Source organism: Chiloscyllium plagiosum, chromosome 16 (genome assembly GCF_004010195.1).
Source record: "Chiloscyllium plagiosum isolate BGI_BamShark_2017 chromosome 16, ASM401019v2, whole genome shotgun sequence".
Classification (NCBI taxonomy): Eukaryota; Metazoa; Chordata; class Chondrichthyes; order Orectolobiformes; family Hemiscylliidae; genus Chiloscyllium; species Chiloscyllium plagiosum.
The window spans coordinates 31,600,580-31,627,247 of NC_057725.1; the positions used below are offsets into that span (position 1 = coordinate 31,600,580).

A 26,668-nucleotide genomic window follows, 5' to 3' on the forward strand; every position below is an offset into this window, starting at 1 on the left:
TCTGCAAATTTACTGACCCATCCTTCGACTCCCTCATCTAAGTCATTAATAAAAATTACAAACAGCAGAGGACCCAGAACTGATCCCTGCGGAACTCCACTTGTAACTGGGCTCCAGGCTGAATATTTGCTATCTACCACCACTCTCTGACTTCGACCAGTTCGCCAGTTTTCTATCCAATTGGCCAAATTTCCCTCTATCCCCTGCCTCCTGACTTTCCGCATAAGCCTACCATGGGGGACCTTATCAAATGCCTTACTAAAATCCATGTACACTACATCCACTGCTCTTCCCTCATCCACATGCTTGGTCACCTCCTTAAAGAATTCAATAAGACTTTTAAGGCAAGACCTACCCTTCACAAATCCGTGTTGGCTGTCCCTAATCAAGCAGTGTCTTTCCAAATACTCATAAATCCGATCCTTCAGTGCCCTTTCCATTACTTTGCCTACCACCGAAGTAAGATAACTGGCCTGTAATTCCCGGGGTTATCCCTATTCCCTTTTTTGAACAGGGGCACAACATTCGCCACTCTCCAGTCCCCTGGTACCACCCCTGTTGACAGTGAAGACGAAAAGATCATTGCCAACGGCTCTGCAATTTCCTCTCTTGCTTCCCACATAATCCTAGGATATATCCCGTCAGGCCCGGGGGACTTGTCTATCCTCAAGTTATTCAAAGTGTCCAACACATCGTCCTTCCTAACAAGTATCTCCTCTAGCTTACCAGTCCATTTCACACTCTCCTTTTCAACAATACGGTCCCTCTTGTTTGTAAATACTGAAGAAAAGTACTCATTCAAGACCTTTCCTAACTCTTCCGACTCAATACACAGTCTCCCACTACTGTCCTTGATCGGACCTACCCTCGTTCTCAAATACTGAAGAAAAGTACTCATTCAAGACCTCACTTATCTCTTCCGACTCAATACACAATCTCTCACTACTGTCTTTGATCGGACCTACCCTCGTTCTCGTCATTCTCATGTTTCTCACATACGCATAAAATGCCTTGGGGTTATCCTTGATCCTATCCGCCACCCATCCCACCGTGATGGGTGGCTTGAGTGAGTATTGGGGTGGGAAATCATGAGTGGAGGCCGAGTTCGATGGGAGGTTGAGCATGAGCAAAATGGATCAGGATGGTGTGAATGAGTTGAATGGGGGAGTGAATATGGACATAGGTCAATGAGTGAGTATGAGAGGGATTGAATGTGGAGAGAGAGCAGTGTGAGTGCAAGGCACTGAGTACAGAAAGAGGGAGTGAGTATGTGAAGGGAGAGGTGAGTTGGGAAGGTAGGCATGTGTGAGGGGTGGGGAGAGAGAAACTGATTAGCATGAGAGTTTGTGAGGGAGCAGGAGAAAAGCTTCAGTGAGTCTTCTGTCAACATAGAATATGGAGAATTTGATTGAAACCTACTAGGTTATATAAAATAAATTTTTATGAAGCACTTGACAGATTTTTATATTCCTGTAATGTATTACTTTATGTTCATACATAATATGCTAACATTAATATTTGTTCCTAGATTGCTTTATTGCTGTTTTGCTTTTGCTCATGTCTGGGGTCACATTCATTTTCAAATGTTTTTACTTTATCCATGGATGTGAGTATCACTGGCAAGGCCAGCCTTTGTCCATCTTTAATTACACTGGGGAAAGTGGGATTGAGTTAGAATGGGGTTGCATTGGAAAATAGTTCATAAAGTGCTGCCATAGTCCTTCACTTCACACGTACTTCATTTAATAAGGTCATATTCTATTGTTAGTATGGACATCCTGCGCATATGTATTATGTGCATTAACTGCATTGAATATTGAAATGTTGAGATTAGATTGGCTTTATACAAATGCATTTGTGTGTTGTGTTGATGGTAATAGGTAAACAAAACTAAAACTCGTGCATCTGCTCAGTTGAAGTCTAACCATTCCACCAGTTTGAAATTGCCAAGAAACATTTGCATTTCTCTTCAAATCACAAAATGTGCTTTAATTTGACAAAATATTTTCAGACCTTTTTGGCTTTTAGAAACTCTTTGATTAGACTGTAGCTGAAGCATTGTGAGCATTTCTGCACATCAAACATTATAAAGGATGTTAGAGCCTTAGAGAAAATGTACTATTATTTCTACCTGGGAGACTAATGTTTTGATTGGGAAGGTAAGAATTTAATGGACCTTTGCATGGTTTTGACAGTAAATATGGAGAAGTTATTTCCACTGTCAGAATGGTTAGTAACTATGGACACAGACTTAAAGTAATTGTTAAGAGAGTCAGAGGAGACATAAGATTTTTTTTCATTCAGTGTGTTATGATGAGCTGGAATGCACTACCTAAAAGACTGATGGAAACACATTCAGATAATATCTTTCAAAATGAAATGGGAAAAATATTTGAAAAGGAAAATATTATGGAAAATACAATGTGGTTAACTCTACCAAACAATTAACACAAGCATGATGGGCCAACTGGCCTCCTTCGTGCTATATCATTGTGTTTCTATAACACCAATGGCAGTCTTGGTGACCTGTAAATTTAGTTGATCTCTTTGATGATGTTGCCTCTTGAGTTTTAGTTAATGGAATCATTTTTCTTGCAGATATTCAATTTCTGAATGTACATTATGGATGACGATAGCCAAGATGAACTGATTAATGTGAATGCAGCATTGGGAAAAGCAAGAGGAAAACGAGAAGTCGTAGCCATTTTCAGTGATGGAGGTAATGTTCAGTACTTGGTTGGGCAAAGTGAATATAGTATGATTATGGTGGATGTGCAGATAGGGTAAAACTGCTCTCATTTAGAACTGAGGATCAGGTGTGCTTGTTCGAAAAAGACTGTATGTATATCAAAGACAAACGATATCAATAGCAGAATAATGTTCTGGAAAGGGAGCACTAAATGATATTCTGTTCTCAAAAATGTGCTGACATTAGTGGTCCTGACAGGCATATGATGAATTGAATATTTAATAATATTCTATATGTGTTAAATAGCGAATTATTTACTCAAAATGTGTTTTTCAATATTCTTGTCTCTCTGGGAAGTGCTCATTCCTAGGTTATGACTCTAAGATACTGGATTTCAATGTAGGTAAACATTGGATCAACATAAATAGGATGGAACTGTCAATTTTCTAATTGGTAAACTTGTGTCAAACAATAGTATGCAGATATATCAAGTATTTGGCAAGCAATAAGAATGTTGGTAAATTGAGTGGAGTATTTGAGGAGGCGATGGCTGAGTGATATTGTTGCTGGATCATTAATCCCGGGACACGGGATTTGGGTTCAAATCCTGCCGTGGCAGATAGTGGAATTGAATTGAATTCAAATTGAAATCTGGAATTAAGAGTCTAATGATAACAATGAAACCATTGTCAATTGTTGGAAAAACCCATCTGGTTCACTCATGGAAGGAAACTGCCATCCTTACCTGGTCTAGCCTGTATGTAACTCCAGACTCGTAGCAAAATGGTTGGTTCATAACTGACCTCTGGCAATTAGAAATAGGCAATTAATGCTGGCATTGCCAGTGGTGCCCTCATCACATAAATAGTGAAGTCTTGTTGCCACTAATGTGACTTCATCTAGAATACTACGTACAGTTATGATGTCACTGTTTAAGGAGGAATATACCTGCATTAGCAACAGTCTACAGAAAGCTCACCATGTTGATTCCTGAGATGAATAGAGGTTAAGCATGCTGGCCTATTCTCTTTTAAGTTTGAAAGAATGAGAGCCGATCTTATTGAAGCAAGCAATAAGAATGTTGGTAAATTGAGTGGAGTATTTGAGGAGGCGATGGCTGAGTGATATTGTTAGATTCTAAGGGGGCTTGATTGGTTGCATTTTGGCAATCTAGATCTAACGGCTTGTTTAAGATGGGAATGAGGTGGAACTTCTTCTCTGAGGATTGTTAATTTTGAAATTCTCTTCCCCAGAGAACTGTGGGGGCTGGATAATTGATTACATTTCAGGGTTGAGTTAGGTTTTTGATTTATAAGGGAGTTATGGGGTACGGGGAGCAGGCAGGAGAGCACATGGAACTGAAACAGCATCGATCTTCAAGGCACTTAAACTTGTTCCATTCTTCAAAAATATCATAGTTTCATGGCATGATTCCACAATCTGGGAACCAGTCTAATGTGCCTCTGTGACAATATCTCTCCTGAGATAAGGAGACCAAAATTGTGCACACTATTCCAGGTGTAGTCGAACAAAGCTGCTGTGTAATTGAGGCAAGTCTTCAGTAACTCTGGCTTCAAATACCCTTGTGATAAAGGCTAACATTCAGTTAGCCTTCCTAATAGCTTGCTGTACGGGCATATTAACCTCTAGGAATTATAAACAACGCCACCATAGTCCCTTTATTTCATCTGCCTTTTCCAACTTCCTACCAATTGAAAAATTCTCTGCATATCTTGTTTCTCTTACCAATGTGGATAACCCCTCAGTTTTCCACATTATTTTCAATCTACCATGTTCTTGCCCATTTCCCTAAACCTGTCCAAATCCTCCTGAAGCTGCTTTATTTTCCTTACAACTCTCATTCCCATTTAGCAATGTATCATCTGCAAATTTGAAATTATTATATTTGGTCCCCACCTCCAAACCACTTATCCTGTATGTATTGTGAACAGCTGGGGGCCAAGGCCTTGTGGTACTTAACTAATTAAAGCCTGCCAACATGTTTATTACAATTCTATTTTCTGTCTGTTAGCCAATGACAGGTCCATACCGGGACATTACCTATTATAGCTGGAGCAGAAGTCTAACCTTGGTTTGTTTCTAAAACTATGAATTTATTCTTTTGTTAGAGGAATCTAGCAGTGAAGATGATCTAGATGAGGATGGTACAGATGAAGAAGATGATGAAGATGAAGAGGATGAAGAAGATGGAGAAGGGGTCGATGATGATGATGAAGGTGATGAAGATGATGAGGATGAAGATGAGGCAGAGGAAGGTATAGTACTGGTTCACCATCTTGTAAGAGTTGACTCAGTCAAATTCATTACTTATTACTTCATAATTGATCTAGTTAGAACTGTTAATCTTCCAAAGATTTGAAATTTATAGGACCAAGCATTATTCAAGTAAGTTACTGCTTTCATAAAATATACATGATTAAGTATGTCTCAAATCTGAGTTTGAAAGGATTTTCTCCCTCCACCTCATTCCTTCCACCCTGAAAGCTAAAGATCAGATGTCACTGCTACTGCTTTCCTTTGGTGTCTCAACTAAATGGCCATTGCTGCCTGTAAGCCTGCACAGTGAGCCAGACCAGCACAAGTGAGCCTGGTCTTCCCTTGCCTGTTCAGGAGTGAGCAGATTTGTATGCCCTGTTCTGGTGTGGGCCACTGCATAGTGATTGTGGAATTCTTGGAGGTTCATAAGCCATTTGTACCCAAGCTGCAAATAGTCAATTCAGCATAGACCAGGGTCCTTCAAATGGAGTACAACGCCAATGGAGTAATTGAAAGTTGAGGTCTGAGTAATATTGTGCCAGTTAGTGTCCTGGTATTGTGTTAATTTAGACAATGATGTTTAGAATGGCTAAAAATTTGAAAACAATTAACTATTTGCATTTCAGAATATTTTGTCATAACGTCTTAGGTGTTGACCTTATTTATTACAATAACATGTTTTAATCACCACTTTGCACCTTGCCCAAATACACTGAAAGCAAGAACAATCAGCACAAAATAACATCTTGTCAAATTTCTTATTTAACAAAGTGGAGGCAACTGCCTTTCCTTGTGCAGTCTTTTGAAACTGTTTGCAATCCTAAAATATCAATTTACTGCACTTGGTCTTCTCTGCTCTTGGGGGTATTGTTGCAGTTTCTTGAGACTTTGTTCAAAATAGAATCTTTACACCAAATCATCACTTTTAAACTTCTACTGTCTTAATGGATTACTGATCTGTTTCTGCTGTTTCCAATGTGGACGATTCTTAAAGATGTCTTTTTCTGCTGTACACTGGGATGCAAGGAGCAATAATATCATTCTATAATTTGCTTATGTTGCTGATCCTTTCTGCCTGTGAAACCCTCATTTGTGTTTTTATTCTCAATTAGGCCTCAATATCAATCTCCAAATTCACCATCATCAAACTGGAGTTCATCTTAAACTCTGCCAAAGGTGTTTTTAGTGCAGTGGTAGTGTACCAACCTCTGAGCCAGGATGCCCAAATTCAAGTCCAATCTGCTCTAGAGGTGTGTAATAACAGCCCTGAGCAGGTTGATTACAAAATATCCCCAAAGCTCTGCTGACCTGTATTCAAAGTTGTGGCAAGTGCCATAAATCCAATCCTGCTATTTGCTGATCTACATTGGTGCTTGGCAACGTCTCAAATTTAAAACTTTATCCTTGTATTTGTATTCCTCTATGGCCTATCCTCTCTCCCCACTTCTATTAATACCTGCTGCTGTCCGACAACGTCCAAGAACTTCGTTTTTCTAATTTTAGCCTATTGCACCTCCCTCATTTTCATTGCTCCACCATGGATATTCATGTCTGCAACCACTTAGGACCTAAACTATGAAATTCCTTTCCTAAATCCCTCTGACTTTCAAACTAATTCACTTGTATTGAAATGTTTCTTTAAATCTCTCTCCTAAGGTTTTGCTCGCTTTCCCCAATGTTCCCTTAAGTGACCCTGTTTCAGAGTTGTACTGATAATAAAAACAGAAAATGTTGTAAATACTCTGCAGGTCAGACAGCAGTGTGTCAGAGCAACGAAGGACAGAATGAAGGGTCATTTACTTGAAATGTTAACTTTGTCTCTGCACAGATGTTGTCAAACTTGCTGTGTATTTCCAGCAATCTTTGCTTGCATTTCAGATTTCCAACATCTGCAGTAATTTAATATTTGTTTTGATAATGTTCTTGTGCAGCTTCTTAGCATGTTTACCACATTAAAGCTGCCAAATAAATTTATATTGTAAATTTAATTCCACTGTCATGCAGTGTTATACCATATATACTTATGTATAGGTCAATCTCATGTATAAGTCAACTCCTAATTTTTAGGCCAAAGAATCTTGAATTTTCTATATACCTCTTGTGTAAGTCGACCCTACATTATCACATGAAATTGCATTCATTCATTCATACCGGTAACACTCTTCATCATTCCTTGTTTACTATATCGCATCTCTATTCATTCATTCATAACTCTACTTATCGCACTTGGTTTGCTACAGCACATTTTGATTCATTCAGACCAGTAACTCTGCTCATTGTTCTTTGTTTACTATATTACATCTCTATTCCTTCATTCATTCATAACTCTACTTACCACACTTAATATACTACAGCACATTTTGATTCATTCATTTATTCAGACCAGTACTAAATCTATCGGTATTTCGTGCACTTTGTTCACTATGCATTCAAAAGTTAATGTTGTTAAAAAGTGCAGCATGAATTTCAGCTCCTCAAGACTTGTGCCTGTTATTAGTCGACCTCCTAATTTCGGCTTTAAAAAACCATCTTCAAAATCTGACCTTTACACAAGTATTTATGGTAATTCAGGTTTACAATTGGAAGTTGATAAATGTAAATGACATTGCTTGTTTTAAAAAAATTTTTGTCTTAAGACAATGAAATCGATGATGAGGAGGAGGACGCGGCTGTTGGAGCAGATGACACAGAGAAAACGAGTTCCGAACAGAAATGGGGAAACAATTCTGATGAGGAGGGTGAAAACTGCCCAATCTGTCTGAATACTTTCCGAGATCAGGCTATTGGAACTCCAGAAAGCTGTGCACATTACTTTTGCCTTGATTGCATCCTTGAATGGGCAAAGGTGAGTGCTGTGAACCAGATATTATACTTTTTGAACTGTTTGAAGCTATTATGTTGATGGTGTATTCTATATATTAAAATAAACATTTTTCCAGTGATTGCACATTAAAATTGGCTTAAATTAATTGGTTGTAAAACACTTTTGTGGATGCTCAGATGACCTGAAGGAAGTCTTGAAAATGCAAATTCTATCTTCTTTACTTCATCATCCCCATGCTGCCAGAAATTGAGGGGGTCCTATGAAGACCACTGTCATGCAGTGATCACCATCTTTTAGTTCAGTCATAATGTTTAAAGCAAATTGGTTAACCTGCAGCTCTATAAAGGGAAAAGAATTGTATCGATGGTTTATAAAATATTATTTTTCATACAGAATGCCAATTCGTGTCCTGTTGATCGAATCATCTTTAAACACATCTGTGTTCGTACACATTTTGGAGGAACAATCATAAAGAAGGTGAGTTACAATGAAAACTGTTTATCAGAGCGGTACAAGTAGTTCTGGGATAACGTGGATTTCAGCAGCGCAATTTGGCTATAACGTCGATGAGGAACCAGGAAACGCTTACCTTTGTTGGCAATAAAACGACCTGGGTTTGAATCCTGCCTGGCAGATGGTGGAATTTGAATTCAATAAATATCTGGAATTAGAAGTCTAATGATGGCTATTAATCCGTTGTTGATTATTGGAAAAACCCATCTGGTTCACTAATGTCCTTTAGGGAAGGAAACTGCTATCCTGAGGTGGACTGGCCTACATGTGACTCCAGATCCACAGCAAAGTGATTGACTCTTAACTGCCCACTGGGCAATTAGGGATAGACAAAAAATGCTGCCTGGCTAACGATACCCTCATCCCGTGAATGAATAAAGAAAAATAGCGCGATTCAATTGGGGAGCGGTTTGCGCATTTCATTACGCCCATGTGCAGATGTGCGTGCCAGACTCTGCACCGTTCTGCACATATGCCCATGTTCTTGCTGTTCTGCACATGCGCTGGTCTCTGTGCATACACAACGTCAATACCAATCTTGGTGCCATTCTGTGCATGTGCCGATGTCTCTACGGTGTTCTGCGCATGCGTGATGTCTGCACCAAAGTCCCTGTGCCATTCAGTACATGCACTGATGTCAGCTGCTGACAGAGTAGCTTTCTGTGAGAGGCATTGTACAGAGAGCAGCTTTCTTACATTTTTGTTAAATTTACTTTGTTTCATTAATAAGTACAATTTCAGCCTTCGATTCAGACTGTGCTATACTTTGTGTGAGACTTCTGGGTGATTTCTGAGCGATCATGAGTCTGTCCTTATCCCCCCTTTTCCCATAGGTCCCATTATTTCTATTAAGCGAGGTTTTGCTGGAATGCAGCTACAGCATTATAGGAGAACTAACTGTATAAGTGTATTTGTATGAAACTGAGAAGATGCTTACTTTTTCCTCCTGCTAGAGGTCAAGTTGATATGATTGTGGGAGGATGCGTTTGTAGGAATCTCTGATACTTGGCCCAAATGTCAGCTCCTTGTGTGTGATCCGGGGCAGTGAATGCCTTGAGGGCATCATAGATGACACTGATTCACTAGGAATAAACGGATATCCAGATATAGCTAATACAAGTATATTGTGCAAGTCTGGGGGACAGTTTTGGGTAATAAGGATATGGTGGGGGAGTTAAACATTTATTTTACATCAGTCTTTACAGTGTACGATATTTCAAACATTCCATTAATACTGAAGAATGTGGGGGAGGAATTAAGTGCCCTCATTAAAGAAATACTATTTGACCAAACTAAACAGGGGAAAGGCCGATATGTCCCTTGTCCTGATGGTTTACATCCAAGGATCCTAAAAGAAATGTTTACAGAGAATTTGGATGCACTGGTTGTCATTTTCCAAAAATCCTTGGATTGTGGAGAAACACCTAAGGATTGGAAAACTGCAAACGTGACACCCCTATTCAAAAAGAGAAGACAAAAAAACTGGTAATATCTATTGTTGGAAGAATATTGGAATCACTTATTAAGGAAGTGAAAGCAGAATAAATCATAATCTAATCAAGCAGTTAGCATAGCATAACATTGAACTCTTGTCTAATGTATTAGAGTTTTTCAAGGAAGTCACAAGAAGAGTGGGTAAAGAAGATCCATTTGATGACTTGTGTATGGAGGTGTTTGACACGGTGCTTCAAAGATAAAATCACAAGATTAGAGCCCAATATGTTGGAGGTGCAGTACATTGACATGGTTAGAGCATTGGCTCATGGGCAGGAAGCAGCGAGTGGGGGTGAAGAGCTCTATTTCAGATTGTCAACCTATGACCTCTGAGCTTCTGCACGGATCAGTACTGCAACTGGTTACAATATAGATTAATGACTTGGAGAAAGGAAGTGAATGTACTGTAGCTAAATTTGCAGATAACACAAGTTGTTGGGAAGGAAAGTTGTGAGAGCGATACAAACAGTTTACGGAGATGTCTAGCTTAAATAAGTGGGCAAAAAGTTGGCAACTGGAGTACAATGTGGGAAAATGTGAAGTTCAGTTTGGAAGGGAGAACAAAAGAACAATGTTATTTCAGTAGAGAAAAGCTGCAATAAGGACCAAAACAAAGGGACTTGGGAGTATTTGTGCATGAAACATAGAAAGCTAGTAGACAGCTGCAACAAGTAATCAGGAAGGCTAATGGAACGTATGCCCTTATTGCAAGGAAGTTGGAATATGAGAGTAGGGAGGTCTTATTGCAACTGTACAAGGTGTCTGGAGTACTGAGAGCAGTTTTGGTCTCCTTATTTAAGGTAAGATAGAATTTCATTGGAGACACTTTAGAGAACGTTCACTTGGATGAAACTTGGTATGGAAGGATTGTCATATGAGCAAAGGCTGAACAAGTTTGGGCTCTACTCACTGGTGTTTAGAAGAATGAGAGGTGATCTTATTGAAACCTGTGGAATCCTTCAGGGTCTTGACAAGATAAATGTTGTGAGGATGTTTCCCCTTATAGGGCAATCTAGGACCAGAGGGCACAGTCTGAAAAACAGGAGTGCCAATTTATTCTGAGATGAGGAGGAATTTCTTCTTTGAGGGTTGAGTGTCTTGAGTCTTTGGACCTCCTTGCCACAGAGAGCTGTGGGGACAGAGTCCTTATATATGCTTATGGTTGTAATTGGTAGATTCTTGACCTGTGGGGAAAGATCATGAAGGTGGACATGAGGAATGTTGGATCAGCCATGATCCCATTGAATGGCAGTGCAAGTACTAGGGGTCGAACAACTTACTCCTGTTCCTATTTCTTATGGTCTAAGTGAATCTAGTGCACTTCCTAGCGGTGTTACTGTCAATTGTGCCATTCATTGAGAATAGGTCCACTAATACAGTTGGGGATCATGCCGTAGCTCTTTCCCATTTGCACAGTTTGGTGTCACATGTTGAATCACACTTGAGGGGGTGAGAAAAAACAGGATCTTTAGACAATCAGAGATTTCATTCCTAAGAACTCTCATTCTCTTTGAAGGTTCCAGTGCAGAACCCAAATAAAGACAATGAAGAGGAGGAAGAGGACGTAACAAACTGTGAGGTGTGTGGACGAAGTGACCGTGAAGATAGCCTTCTCCTCTGTGATGGTTGTGATTCGGGGTATGTAACAGCTGGACATGATGATAACGTAAAACTATATTTGGAAACAGTAGCAATTCAAATTACCTTTGTTACAATGATGGTCTACTGACTGATCATCATCATATCCAAACATTAGAACTGTATTGGGCCAAAATTCTGCAGCTATCAATCCTGGGGCACTACTTCCCTTCCATTTCTCTGCTGTTTGATCTTTACAATATCTTCGGACAGAATTTGTTGCAACACAGCTTTAGCCAGTTGTTATATTAGAGGATGGGCTCTTGTTCCTCGAAGTTTACAGGTTCCTCCTCAAAATAATTGTGTTCAAAGTTGCTGATGTTCAGAGTATTAAGCATACAGTGATAACTATTATGTGACAAATTGATGATGATGCACAAACATAACAGCAACGGTTTGGTGAACTTGCCAGATATCTTTCTGAGAATTCACATCTATTGTTGTCAACTTGGGTTGATGGTGTTCATGACTGATTAGACTTCAATGAATTAATGCTCCCTCTCTTAACCTCCTTTCCAAGTCCAGCTATATGAGAATCTGCATGCTCCATTACGTCTCCTTATTCAGTTAGCTCTTCTTGTTCATTGATGACCACAGTTTTAATAATAACTTCTAATCAGTTTCACCATGGCAAAACTGTCAAATCAAGTCATTCAATTGGAGACAGATACTGAGAGATTAATGAATGAAGGCACCATACAGATGGTGTTATCACTTGGCTTTGGAAGATGTCTACTGGGATGTCAACTGAGGGATCTATGGGGCCAGGACAAAGGAAGTTTATAACTGAATCCTTATCAGCTAAATGTCTCTGTCTGGTAAGTAAAAAGGGTGAAAACAAAGACTGCAGATGCTGGAAACCAGAGTCTCGATTAGAGTGGTGCTGGAAAAGCACAGCAGGTCAGGCAGCAACCGAGGAGCAGGAAAATCGACGTTTCGGGCAAAAGCTGTGCTTTTCCAGCACCACTCTAATCTAGACTCTGTCTGGTAAGTTCTAATTCCCATCAAGCAACCGAACACTGAAGCTCAATTAAAGGGCACAGATAAAAGTAAACCTGCATATCTCCAGACAACTTAATTACCACTTTCCTTATAAGTATAAATATAAATCATTATCAGGTTTCTTGTAAGCTGGTGGGTCAGAATGTAGCAAATCTGGATTTATTGAGGCAACAACATTGCCCTACTGACTACAGTGTGCGACTACAGTATCACCATGACTTGTTCACACAAGAACATAAGAAACGGGAGCAGAAATAGAATAAACATGCAGTGAAGCTTGCCCACCATATGTAGAACATGCCTGATCTGTTCCAAACCTTACCTCCTCTTTCATGCAAACTCCTTACATCCCTCAACTCCTCAACATATCAAAAAGCTATCCACCCTCTCTTTAAATACTTCCAGTGAACTAACCGTCACAGTTCTGTGAGGTAGAGAATTCCTGACGTTCACTACAGTCTGAGAAAAAATCCTTCAGTTTTAACTGCATGTTCTCTTATGGTGTAACTATGTCGTGTAGTTCAAGATTCTGCCAGTGATGAAAGCAACTTTTTAAATTCAACTCTCTCAACTCCTCAACATTTTGTATGTTTCAATAAAATTGATCATCATCCTTCAGAACCCGAAAGAATAAGGGTCTAACTTGTTTAGCCATTCTTGATAAGTCACCCCCTTTATCTCAGGATTCAGCCTAGTGAAGCTTTTTTGAACTGCCTCATATTCTTTCCTACATTCAGGAACCAAAATTGTATATAGTACTCCAGATATGGCATCATCAAAACCCTGAAAAATTTCCCTATTTTTAAATTCCATACACTTAGCATGTAGGAACAAAATTCAATTTGCCACCTTAATTACCTGCTGCACCTGCATGCTTGCTTTTCTTTTGTGTTTCATGCACAGGAATACCTGAGTCCCAGTGTGTTGTCACCATTTAATTTGACCTTGTACTTCACTACATTGAACTCCATTTGCCAAGTTTTTGTCCACTCTTTCAACCTGTTCTTAGCCCCTTGCAAATTCCTGTGTCTTCATCACAACATGCCCTCCCCCCCCTCCCCATTTCCGTTACGATAGCAAGTTTGGATGTGTTGCACTCTGCCCCTCTCTGTCTTTAATGAAAGAGCTAAATAATTGATTTTTTAGGATTGATTCCTGTGGCACTCTACAAATTACATTGTAAAAGATCCATTAATCCCAACGCTTTCTTTTCTGTGTCTTAATCAATTCTCAATCCATGCTAATCTGTTACTGGCAATGCTGAGAGCCCCTATCTTGTACGATAACCTTTCATATGGCATCTTAGCAAATTCCTCCTCATAATTCTAATATTCTGCATCCACTGATTTCCCTTTTATCTAGTCTACTTATATTATTGGAGAACTTGTGAAAGTTTGTCAAACGTGATTTCTGTTTCACAAAATCATGTTGGATCTGTTGGGTTATACAGGTATTAGGTTTTTCTTAATGTTCTGCTATTCCTTCCTTAATAATGGACTCTCACATTTTCCCAATGACAGATGATAGTGTAACTGGCCCATTATTTCCGATGTTCTCTCTTCCTCCCTTCTTGAATAGGGGTGTCACAATAGCAGTTTTCCAATCTGCTGAAACCCTCCCAGAATCTGATGGATTCTGCAATATTTTGGCTAAGGCCTATATTATCCCTGCAATCACTTCCTTTAAAACACCTGAATACAGGCATCAGGTCTTGGTGACAGATCTGCCTTTATTGCTATTGTTTATCAATTGTAATCTACTTTTCAGTTCAGTCAGTGTAGATTACTCATATTTGTCCCTTGTGATGCAGATTGTCACAGGATCTTCCCTGTTATCTTTTGAGATGATTGCAGCATCCTCGCTTATTAATCCTACCTCATTCCACATTATTAGATCTAAAATAGTCTGGTAGACTACTACTCTAAGAAGTAATTCCTGATGCACTAAACAAAATTATCTTCCTTCTTAATCTTCTCCATCTGATTTATCCTGTCTATATGCTGATTACAATCACCCGTGACAATGGTAGTGCACTTCGGACACACCTCCGTTATTTCCTGATATATACTTTGTGCTTCAGTGAGGTAACTTTTTGGGGGCCTATAGGAGATTCCCACCAAAGAGCTGAATTTCAGAGGTGAGATTAGAGTGACTGCCTTTGACATTAAAGCTGCATTTGAACAACTATGATATCAGTACATCTTAGCAAAACTGGAGTCAGTGAAATTAGGAGAAAGTGCACTGCTGACTGGGATCATACCTGGCATGAAGAAAGATAATTGGAAGCTGATGGAATTTCTTAGGGTAGTGATTTAAGCCCAACCATTTTATGCTATTTATCAATAACTTTGCCTCTTTCATAAGATCAGAAGTGGAGAGTGTCTCATGACTGGAGGGTGGCTAATGTGCCTTTGGGTAGTGTTCTAGACCAGAGGGGCCTAGGGTTTCAGGTACATAATTCTTTAAAGTCTGCATCACATGTCAACAGGATGGTTAAAAAGGCATTTAGCATGCTTGCCTTCATTGCTCAGCTTTTTGGGTGTAGGTGTTGGAAAGTGGTATTGAGGTTGTACAGAATATTGGTGAGGCCTCTTGTGGCCGACCACTTCAACTCCCCCTCCTGCTCCACCAAGGACATGCACATCCTGGGTCGCCTCCACCGGCAAATCAAAACCACCTGATGAAGCCACCATCTATAAAGTGCAAGCCTCAAATGTAATGGAGTACTCCCCAGCTGCTTGAAGACTGTAGCTTCAAGAACACACAAGAAACCTGACACTATCCAGCAGAAAGCCAACTTGATTGGCACACATCCACTAATTTTCACTCCCTCCATGTTGAGGATCAGTAGCAACAATCCATGCCATCTACAAGATGGACTGCAGAAATTTACCAAAACACCTTCTAAACCCATGATTGCTACCTTCCAGAAGGGCAAAGGTAGGAGATGCATGAGAACACCGTCAGCTACTACATTTTCCTCCAAGTCACTCACCATCCTGACTTGGGAATGTATTGCTTCGATGTCACTGGGGCAATTTCCTGGAACTCCCTCCCTAATAGCACAGTGGGGGGGACCTTCAGCGTATAGACAGCAGCAATTCAAGAAGTTAGCTCATCACCACCTCGAGCACACAAGGGATGGGTAATAAAGGCCATTCCAGTCAGTGGTGCCCACATGCCATGAATTTTTTTTAAAATTACAGACCAGAGGAGATATTTACACGTGAAGGCAAACAGCATAGATGCAGTATTGAATGAATGCTTTGCGCCTGTCTTTACCAAAGAGAGAGATTTTGTACAGGTCATGGAAGAGGAAACTGTTAGTAGAAGGATTCAGAATATATAAGTTTTTGGATAGACTGTTGGTACTTAAAGTTGACAAGTGGAACCAAATGGAAAGCATCAAAGAATACTGAAGAAAGCGTGACTAGAAAATTGCAAGGGTAGTGTTTCACACAGTTTTTCAGTCTTCCCTAGACTCTTGCGGGTGCCAGAATACTGGAGAGTTGAAAATACTATGCACTTGTACAAAAAACATTGGTAAGAATAAGCCCATCAACAATTATCAATCAATTTAACTTCACTGTTGTGGAAGCTTCTAGAAACAGTTATTAGGGATAGAGTTAGTAGCCCATTTTAAGAAAAAAAGGTGAAAGGGGCAAAGTTATTGGTAAATAGTATAAGATGGTTGGGGTGGGTCACTACTCTGAGAAATTCCATCAGCGATGTCCTGGAGCTGAGTTAACTGACCTCCAATAACCCCAATCATCTTTTTTCATGCCAGGTATGTTCCCAGTCAGCAGTGCACTTTCCTCTAATTTCATTGACTCCACTTTTGCTAAGATGTACTGATATCATTCTTGTTCAAATCAGCTTTAATGTCAAAGGCAGTCACTCTCATTTCACCTCTGAAATTCAGCTTTTATCCATGTTTGAACCATGGCCAAAATGAGGCCAGGAGATTAGTGATCTGATACCAATTCAACTGACAAGTCGACTATATTTTGACTTTATGGGCAACAAAAATTGATGTAAATCAACTAAAATCTACTCTGAATCAAATATATCCATAAATTCCCCAAAGATAAATTTGTGCTCCTGCTTAATAATTTTAGCGATCCTCTTTAACTCCACACCATTGATTAGGAAGAGCCAGTATGTTTTCTGTAGGATATGTCATATTTAAATAACTTGTGAGTGTTTTCAGAGAGTTTGGAGAAAACGTTGGTGAGGATAATTTATTGATGTGGTGTACATGGACTTTCAGAAGGTGTTCAATAGTTTGCAGCACAATTGACTTGCGAGAGAATTTATAGCACTTGGAATAAAAAGGACAGTAATAAAGTGAGTACAAAATTAGCTGAGTGACAGGAAGAAGAGAGTAATGGTGAATAGATATTCTTTAGGCTGGAGGAAAGTTTCCTAGGGATCAGTACTAGAACCCTTGCTTTTCCTGATATACGTCAATGATGTAGATCTTGATGTGCAGAGGGCAATTACAAGGTTTTCAGCTAATAACGAATCATTGTAAACGGAGGGGGACAGTGTAGAACTTCAAAATACATAGACAGGTTGGTGGATAGATGGCAGATAAAATTCAAGATAGAGAAGTGTGATGTGATGAATTTTCATAGGAAGAACATAGTCAGGTAATATACAATAAAGGGTACAATTCTAAAGGGAGTGCAGGAGCAGAGGAAACTGGGCATAGATGTGTATAGGTTCTTGAAGATGGCAGAACAGGTGGAGAGAACAGTTAATAAAGCATGCAGTACGCCGATCTTTATCAATAAAGGCACTGAGTATAAAAGCAGGGAGGTTATAATGAATGTCTACAAGACACTTGTTCAACTTCAGCTGGTATATTGTATTCTGGTTGCAACCCGATAGGAAGGATGTGAATGCATTGGAGTTTAGGTGTAACAAAGATTGCATGAGGTTTTCAGCAATATCTAAGCTGAGCCAGAGAGGGGTGAAGTGGGTGATATATGGAAGGTGAAAAAGTGAAAGTCCAAAAGAGAGTTCAAAAGCTAATTATGGGTTCAAATGTGAAACCAGAGTTGCAAGCAGTCTAATTTCATCTCACACTGTTGGCAGAGTTGGTTTAGGGACCCTTTTCCTGACGTGTATTAATGATCTAGGTCTTGGTATACAGGAATCATACAATGAAAGTCTTCAGACAATGAAAAACTTAGAAGCATTGTAAACTGTAAAAAGAACAGTGAAAATTTCAAAAGAATGTTGGCAAGTTAGTGGAGTGAACATAGAAGTTGTTATCTCTGTTGAGACTGATAATACAAACTTGAATTCCCGGTGACTGATCTAAGAAATTGCACAATGCAAATTCAAATTTTAAGACCTAATTGTAATAAGCAAAAAGCAACAAAATGTCTCTGAGGAAACTTGTAGAAATAACCATTTCTTAACCAACTGTCAGTCTCATGGCAGAATTATACATTACAGCACACTTTCCACAGGACACAGTTCAAATTTACTCTCAGCTTCTCTGAGGAGATTAAACTGATGGTGCTCTAAGTGGAGAGTTGATTAAAGGGAATGGATTGGGTGAGCAAAATGGCCCTTTTATTGTTTAGAGACATAACTTCAAAGGGGTGGCACAGTTGCTCAGTAGTTAACACTGCTGTCTCAGAGCATAAGGGACTCTGGTTTGCTTCCACCCTTGGATGACTGTCTGTGTGGAGTTTGTACATTCTCCCGTGTCTATGTGGCTTTTCTCCAGGTGCTTTGGTTTCCTCCTGCAGTCCAAAGATGTGCAGGTTAGGTGACTGGCCATGCTAAATTGCCTATAATGTCCAGGATGTGCAAGTTAGGTGGATTAGCCATGGGCAATGTAGGGTTTCTGGGTTGGGATGTTGTTTGGAGGGTTGGTGTGGACTCGATAGGCTGAATGATCTGCTTTCACACTGTAAAGATTCTATGATTCAATGTAGATCCAATTCTGCATTTCTTTTGGCATCCCCAGTGATGTATATAATAACAGTTCTTTCAAGTTGAAGGAAGCAGCATCTCTCAGCTCCGTATTTGCAATTACAGGTTTGCTGGCAAGCATTGGATGGTTCAATTTTACTTCGTTAAAATTTTGCATGCTTTATTTTAACTTTTTTATTCATAATATTTTTTGATGATTCAAATTGTTTCCTTTTTTTAGATACCACTTGGACTGTCTTACCCCTGCCCTTAATACTGTTCCAGTAGAAGAATGGTTTTGCCCAGAGTGTGCTGCTAACAATCCTACAGCTGGTAAATAATTTGATTTATACGATTTATATTTAGGTGAAGATGTGTCTTTAAATATTTTAAACTTGTTTGCTGAATTGTGATGTGTTTCGAGAATATAGGATTTGATTGGTTATAATGCTAGACTGGCAACCTAAGAGTCTGGGAATTTAGGCCTCATCATTGTATTGGCAGCAGACTCGTGACTGAGAAAGAGAGTAGGTCGGTGGTCAGTAGAGGCTGTAATGAATGGTTGTCAGTGGAATTCAGTGGTCACATCCTTTTAAGGATGGGTAGGTAGTCGCAGAGGAGGCTAGAGGTGGCAGATCCTGACACGTGAGCTATTGAAGGGGTGAGCACTATCAATTTCTGGCAGCAAAATTTCACGCTACCAGGACAGTTAGTTAAGCTGCAGGCAGCTGGCAGGTCTATGGGATAAACTGTTTGAAGTTGAGGATAGAAGTGGCAATTATTGTGTCGGCAATTCCTGGGCCGTATATAAGTCTATATTTATATAGTGTTTATGCGACTGGTGTCAGCAGCGATCATCTGAAGATTTAATCTATTTGCCCCAGTGTGGAAAAGACATTCAGCCATTGGTCATATTGCACTATTCAGTCATGGTTGATCAATACCTTGTCTCCTTTTATCACTCTTGGTCATGAAATGTTTGGTCCCTCCAACCTGAACTGCTTCCTATAGGATTACTTGTATATTCCCAGTACTGTTTGGATGAAGGAGTGATCCCTGTTTGCGATAAAATGGCCTGGCTGTTATTTTATGATTGTGACACATTCTGTCAAAGTTTTTTGTCTTGCACTCATCAGGAAAGTTTACAAGAGAACCATTCAAGTAGAAAATCAATATTTATACTGGGTTAGATGGGGGTGATGATTGGCTGGTCTAGTGGGACACTGATTGTTAGAGACATGCCATGGAGAATGCATCAATTAATGATGATTAACAGTTTAAAGCCAGACTTTATTTAAATTTTAAGCTATTTGGTTGACTCTCAGGACATTGCCCTGAGAAATGAGCGAAAGTACTGTCACTTATTTTGTTGAATTGAAACAGGTGCCAGTGTATGTGCATGTTCTTTTGGTCTGCAAAGAACAAGGCCATCTATTTAAATATATATAACTTCCAGTACTTGCAAGTGCACCACATTGCAATCCTGCCTGACAATCTAAATTGGTTGTCAGTGTAATTTAAGATTATATCCTTATTCTAATTTCCCAACTCCTGTCTATCTACTATTATCAAATCTAATCTATTAAAACAACTGGTAAAATCATGGAAGTGTTATTGCACAGAAGGGAGCCATTTGACCCATCATGTTGACACCAACTCTCTAAATGGGTGTTCAGACTTACATTATGCCATTCTCCTGTATATTCCCCATGTCCTTGCACAATGTTTTTTAAAAATAAACTTCCAAAATGCTCTTGAATGCCTCAATTGAACCTGCTGTCACTGCACTTCCAGGCAGTGCATTCCAGTCCCAAATGACTCATGTATGAAAAGTTTTTTTTATTTCAAATCACATTTGCTTCTTTTGCATATCATCTTAAATCTGCCCTCTGGTTCTGTACCCTTGTACAAGTGGGAACAGTTTTTAAATTTTTTGTTGGGTGCATTAGTCAGAGGGAAATGGGTCTGGGTGGGTTGCTCTTCGGAGGGTCGGTGCGGACTGGTTGGGCCGGGGGGCCTGTTTCCACACAGGGAGTCCAGTCTAATCTAAAGTTTAATCTTTTCCCCATCTACTCAATCCAAACCAACATGAGTTTGAAAAATTCTATCAGATCCCAAATGAATTAAATGATTTTTAAATCTTCCATACTCCGGGGAATGCAAACTTAATCTGTCTACACACAGGTTTTTAAATGTATTTACAAATGTAAACAAATATAGATTGAGAAAAGACTAGTGGCAAATATAAAAGATAATCCCAATACCTTTTATTAGTATACAAAATATAAAGACTGGCAAAAAGAGGAGTAGGACTGATTAGGAATTAAACCAGATGGATTGCATATGGTGGGAAGAAGCATGGCTGAGGTACTAAATGAATACTTTCCATTTGACTTTACCAACAAAGTAGATGCTACTCAAGCCAGAGTTCTCGATTGATGAGATTCTTCCAATGATATTGAAGTAAGTGAGTAGAAATTGCGAGGGTACTAGATATAAGCATTCAGTCCTTCATTTAAATCTGGAGATGTCAGAAGGTTAGAGAAATGTAATCATGTACTCTTGTTCTGCAAAGGAGTAAAGAAATGCCCAGCAATTTCAGACCACTAAGTTTAAATTCAGTCACGTGAGGAAATGTGGGCTGTTAAGCGCAAGCCAGCTTTTATTTCTGCAAGGGAAATTGTATTTGACTTAATTGCTGGAGTTTTGTTTTGAAGGGGTAATGGAAAAGGCGAATGTGGCAAATGCTGGTTTACATGGATTTTAAAAAGGTGGTTGATGTCGTGCCATATAACAGAAAGCTTGTGGAATAAGTGGTACAGTGGATGCAAAATTGACTGAGTAACAGGGAATGGAGAATTGTCATCAATAGATATTTTTCAAACTAGAAGGAGGAAGATCGGTGGTGTAGTTCCCCATGGAATGGTGTTGGGACCCTTGCTAAACCTGATACATATTAATGATCTAGATCTTGATGTGCAGGAGATAGTTTCAAATTCTGCTACTGGAGATTTGGAAACATTGTAGATTTTGAGGATAGCAGTGTAGGACTCCAAAAGGACAAGTTGGAGTGGGCTGTAGGTGACAGGTAAGGTTCAGTTCAGAGAAGTGTGAGGTGATGCATTTTGGTAGGAAGAACATGGCCAGAAAATATAAAATAGGAAGTACAACTCTAAGGGGGTCGCAAGGGTTGAGGAACCTGGGTGTAAATGTGTACAGTCCTCTGAAGGTGGCAGGGCAGATGGAGACATCGTTTACTAAAGCAAATTTTATTTATCTGGGCATTAAGTACAAAACCAAGGAGATTATGTTTAACTTGTACAAAACGCTTGCTTAGCCTCAGCTGGACATTGTATGAAGGATGTTAGTTCATTGGGAAGAATGCAGAAGAGATTTCCCAGCATGATTCCAAGGACGGGAAACTTCACTTGTGAGGATTGAGCTTGAAAAAATTGGGACGGTTCACTTTGGAGAAGAGAAGGCCATGAGGAGATCTGATAGAAGTTTTCAAAATCATGAGAGGTCTGCTTTGAGTAGATTTTGAGAATCTGTTCTGGCTTGTAAAAGTATTGAGAATGAGGAGTCACAGATTTAAAGTGGTTTGAAAATAGAGAACATCTAACATGTGAAAATGACTTTTATTACAGTGGTTCAGGTCTGGAATGAACTGCCTGGAAGTGTCATAGCGACATAGACTATTACATAATGATAAGTGGCTTTTTGACCAGCATGGATATGATGGGCCATCAAGCATTTATCTACATATCCCATTTCTCAGCATTTGACCTGTAGAGTCTTCTATACTATGGCAAATCCAGTGCTCATCTAAATACTACTAAAATGTTTTGATGGTTCCTGCCTCTGCCACCCTTTCAAATTCATCATTGTTGGGGGAAAGAAATTCTCCTTAACTCCTCAAAAACCTTTTGTCCCACTCCTTAGGTCTATGCTCTTCATTATTTTGTAGACCTTAATCAGGTCACCTCTCGACCTTCTCTGCTCTAAGGAAAACAACCCTAGCTTGTCTAGTCTCATTTCGTAACTGGCAACATGCTGGCAAATCTCCACTGCACCCTTTCTATCGCAGTTACATCCTCCTTATAATGTGGTAACCAGCACTACATAGGATACTCCAGCTGTAGCCTAAGCAACATCCTACACAGCTCCATCATAATCTCCCTGCTCTTATATGCTATATCTCACTCAATAAAGGCATGCATCTTATATGCTGCCTTAACCACCCAATCCACATGTCATGTTTCCTTCAAGTATCTGTGGATATGTACACCAAGGTCCCACTGATCCTCAATACAGAGGAACCTCAATTATCCGAGTGAGAAGGGCGGGCAGTATTTTGTTTGGATAATTCATTATTTGGTTAATTGATTTAATGTCTCTCCTCTTGGGCTTGGAGTTTTATGAAGTTTCCTTTTTCCTCATTCTGCCTGCCTTGCTCCCACTCTGTCTCGGGGTTTGTTTCTGAGCAGACACACACTTGTGTGTAAGGGACCTGCAGCATTGCTGAAGGCTTTTCTCTTCCCACACCCCCCCCGCCTCAATCAGCACCCCCGCCCCTTCTCTGAACTGGCTTACCGCTTACCTGGGTCTCTGTCCACCATCAGCCCCACCATCCATTTCCCCCCGCCTCAGGGCAGCTGGACTGGATACCAACAGCAAGACTGCTGCTGCCTTTGGGGGGTGAGTTGCAAAGTAGCACACGTGCACATGTCCCGTGAGCGCGTACACGTACATGCATGCCACACTCACGCACACTACCTACACCACACACACACACACACACACACACAGACCATCCACACCACTTTTTACTGCACCATTTTGAGAAGTTCCATCTTTGCTCTGTACAGGACAATGTTGGCGAGATTATCTGAGGTAGGGGGATTTAGGGTACACCCCAGTGGAGAACTACTGGGAAAGTGTCAGGAGAGAGAGAGGGCGCGTGGTCAGTCATTTGGAGATGGTGCCTGGGCTCCCATCGATGTCCAGGACTGTTCTAGGCAGCATTTCAGTAAGCTGAGTTCATTTTTAATTTTTGTAAACAAAAGACGTGGTCACTGTTGGAAACACCTTTTTAATGTATGCCATGATATGGAGATGCCGGTGTTAGACTGGGGTGTACCAAGTTAAAAATCACACAACACCAGGTTTTACATTGTCAGTCCAACCAAAATTCATTTCTCCACACTTTTAAACTTCCATCTGTCACAGTTCTGCCACCTGATAGGCTGTCAACATCTTTCTGTAGTCTAAAGCTTTCTTCCTCACTATTTACTATATCATTCATTTTTCCTTAATTTGAGAACTTGTACATAGCAAAAATTGAAACAGTCTGGAACCCTGTGGAATGCCACTGGAGCTGAAAATGTGTTGCTGGAAAAGCGCAGCAGGTCAAGCAGCATCCAAGGAGCAGGAGAATCGACGTTTCGGGCATGAACCCTTCTTCAGGTGCCACTGGACACCTGTTTCCAGTCGCAAAAAGTACCTTTAAATGTTGCCCTCTGTACCTGCCACTGAACCAGTTTTGGAAACAATTTGTCAAATTGTCTTGGATCTCAAGTGCTCACACCTTGATCAGTCACCTACGTGAGACCTTGTCTGAAGTCTCACTGAAGTCCATGTAGATTACATGTAATCAAATTTGTGAAACACTATTTTCCCCCTAACAAAGCTATGTTGAGTCACCTTGTTCGATCCCTGTCTCTCCGAGTGAAGATAAATTTTGTACCTTAGAATTTTCCCAAAGTTTCCCTACCAGTGATGTTAGACTCCCTGGCTTATAGTTCCCTTGTTTACCCCGACTGCCCTTCTAGAATAATGGTACTACATTAACTATCTTCAATCATCTGGTACCTCTCTTTTGTCCAGAGATGACTGGAAAATTAATTTCAAGGCCCTTGCAATCTTCTCTGTTGCATCCCACCATAGCCTAGCATACATCTCATTTGTGCCTAGGAATTTATCTCTTCTAATACTAAATTGTTTATTTTTATCACAGTCACCCTCCCCGGTATTGTACCTATATTGTTTATCTTTATATTGCATACAGATAAAAGTAATCATTTGAAACCTTGCATATGTGTTCTGGCTCCACACATATCACCATCTTGTCTTATAATTGGTCTATTTTCTGTGTGGTTATCCTCTTGCCTCTAAACTACTTTTAAAAATGCTTTTGAAATATCTGTTACTGTATTTTACCCACTTGTGTTTTTTGCCATGCCTGTCTTTGCTCCCCTAATTTATTTTCTAAGTATCCCTCTGCATTTTCAATACTGCTCTGGGGCTTCTGCTGTTTTCGGCCCTTGATATCCACCATAAGACTCACGTATGTTCCTTTGTTCAGTCCTGAACTGTCTTCAACATCCAGGGTTCCAGAACATGTTTGCTCCTCCTTTATCTTTGCAGGAAAATATTGGGCCTGCACTCTTACTGTTTCCTTTTAGAATTGCTCCCATTGTTCTCATGTAGACTTTCCTACCAGTAACTCTCCTGGTCCACTTTGGTTAGATCCTGTCTTATTAAGTTAAGATTGGTCTCTCTCCCCCCCCCCCAGTTCAGAACCTTTACTTCTGGTGCTATCTTGCCCTTGTCCATAAACCGTACAGAGTTATGGTCACTATCACTGAAACACTTCCCCCGTGGCACTTCTATCACTTACTCAGCTTTGTTCCCCAAATTAGATCCAGCCCTGCCCCCTATTTTGTGGACTTTGTAAATGCTGGCTTACGTCACCCTGACTGTTTGGGGGTCAAAGTACACCTCCAGTCACTCAATGGCTTGCTTTTTCGTTTTCAGGTTTTACCCATATGGCCTCAATTGAAGAATTCAAACAAAAGTGGGAATTGGAGGCAGTTGCCTTTTACCTTGTGTTTTCCTCCTCTCCCACTGTATTATGTACAGAAATTGTTGGGGATAGTGAAAGATGACGAGAGGTGGTGTGTGTCTGGCTCAATCTCGCTGTTCCATATATCTGCTCCACTGTGCACTTATTCCCTTAAACCCATTCCCATTCCCCCTGCACATCTGCTCTATTGCTCCACTTTACAGGAATGATGTGGAGGCTTTGGAGAGGGTGCAGAAGAAACTTACCAGAGATGCTGACTGGCTTAGACGGTTGAGCTACAAGGAGAGGCTAGAAAAACTCAGGTTGTTTTCTCTGGAGCAGTGGAAGCTGAGAGGAGACTTGTTAAAAGTCTATAACATTGAGAGATGAATAGATGGGGGTGACAGTCAGAATCTTTTTCCCCAGAGTTGAAATGCCTAATACTAAGATGAGCGAAGGAAAGTTCAAAGGAGACTTGAGGGGCAAGTTTTTTCACACAGAGATTGATAGGAGTTTGAAACATGCTGCCGGGGTGGTGGTGGAGGCAGGTATGGTAGTGCATTTAAGGGACTTTTCGATAAGCGAGTAAATATTGCATGGAGTGGAGTCTCAGGTAGGTGGATAGTGAAGAAAGCATTTGGTATGCTTTCTTTTGTTGGTCAGAGTATTGAGTACAGTTGGGAGGTCATGTTGTAGCTAAACAGGACATTGGTTAGGCCACTGTTGGCATATTGCATGCAATTCTGGTCTCCTTCCTAAGGGAGAGATGTTGTGAGACTTGAAAGGGTTCAGAAAAGATCTACAAGGATGTTGTCAGGGTTGGAGGATTTGAGCTATAGGGAAAGGCTGAACAGGCTGGGGCTGTTTTCCCTGGCGTGTTGGAGGCTGAGTGGTGACCTTGTAGAGGTTTTCAAAATCATGAGGGGCATGGATAGGGTAAATAGACAATGTCTTTTCCCTGGGGTCGGGGAGTCAAGAATCAGAGGGCTTAGGTTTAGGGTGAGAGGGGAAAGATATAAAAGAGACCTAAGGGGGCAACTTTTTCACCCAGAGGGTGGTACGTGTATGGAATAAGCTGCCAGAGGAAGTGGTGGAGGCTGGTACAATTGCATCATTAAAAGGCATCTGGATGGGTATATGAATAGGAAGGGTTTTGAGGGATATGGGCATGGGGGTTGGCAGGTGGGACGAGATTGGGTTGGGATATCTGATCGGCATGGACAAGTTGGACGAAGTGTCTGTTTCCGTGCTGTACATACCTATGACTCTATGAATGGAGTGATATGGACCAACGGCAGGCAGAACATAGAACATAGAACAATACAGCACAGAACAGGCCCTTCGGCCCACGATGTTGTGCCGAACATTTGTCCTAGCTTAAGCACCCATCCATGTACCTATCCAATTGCCGCTTAAAGGTCACCAAAGATTCTCACTCTACCACTCCCACAGGCAG

At 40.3% G+C, this 26,668-nt stretch overlaps 1 protein-coding gene across 2 annotated transcripts in view; it reads left to right on the top strand.

Annotated features, from left to right (window-relative positions):
* phrf1 (PHD and ring finger domains 1) overlaps positions 1-26,668 on the top strand; it is a 103,265-nt gene that overhangs the window by 19,887 nt on the left and 56,710 nt on the right. For both annotated transcript variants that reach the window (XM_043705696.1, XM_043705697.1), the window contains exons 2-7: positions 2,599-2,719; positions 4,819-4,965; positions 7,603-7,811; positions 8,184-8,267; positions 11,314-11,435; positions 18,610-18,701. In XM_043705696.1, the coding sequence (XP_043561631.1) occupies positions 2,614-2,719; positions 4,819-4,965; positions 7,603-7,811; positions 8,184-8,267; positions 11,314-11,435; positions 18,610-18,701 (760 nt within the window). In that variant the 5' untranslated portion in view covers positions 2,599-2,613. The remainder of the gene's footprint in view (positions 1-2,598; positions 2,720-4,818; positions 4,966-7,602; positions 7,812-8,183; positions 8,268-11,313; positions 11,436-18,609; positions 18,702-26,668) is intronic.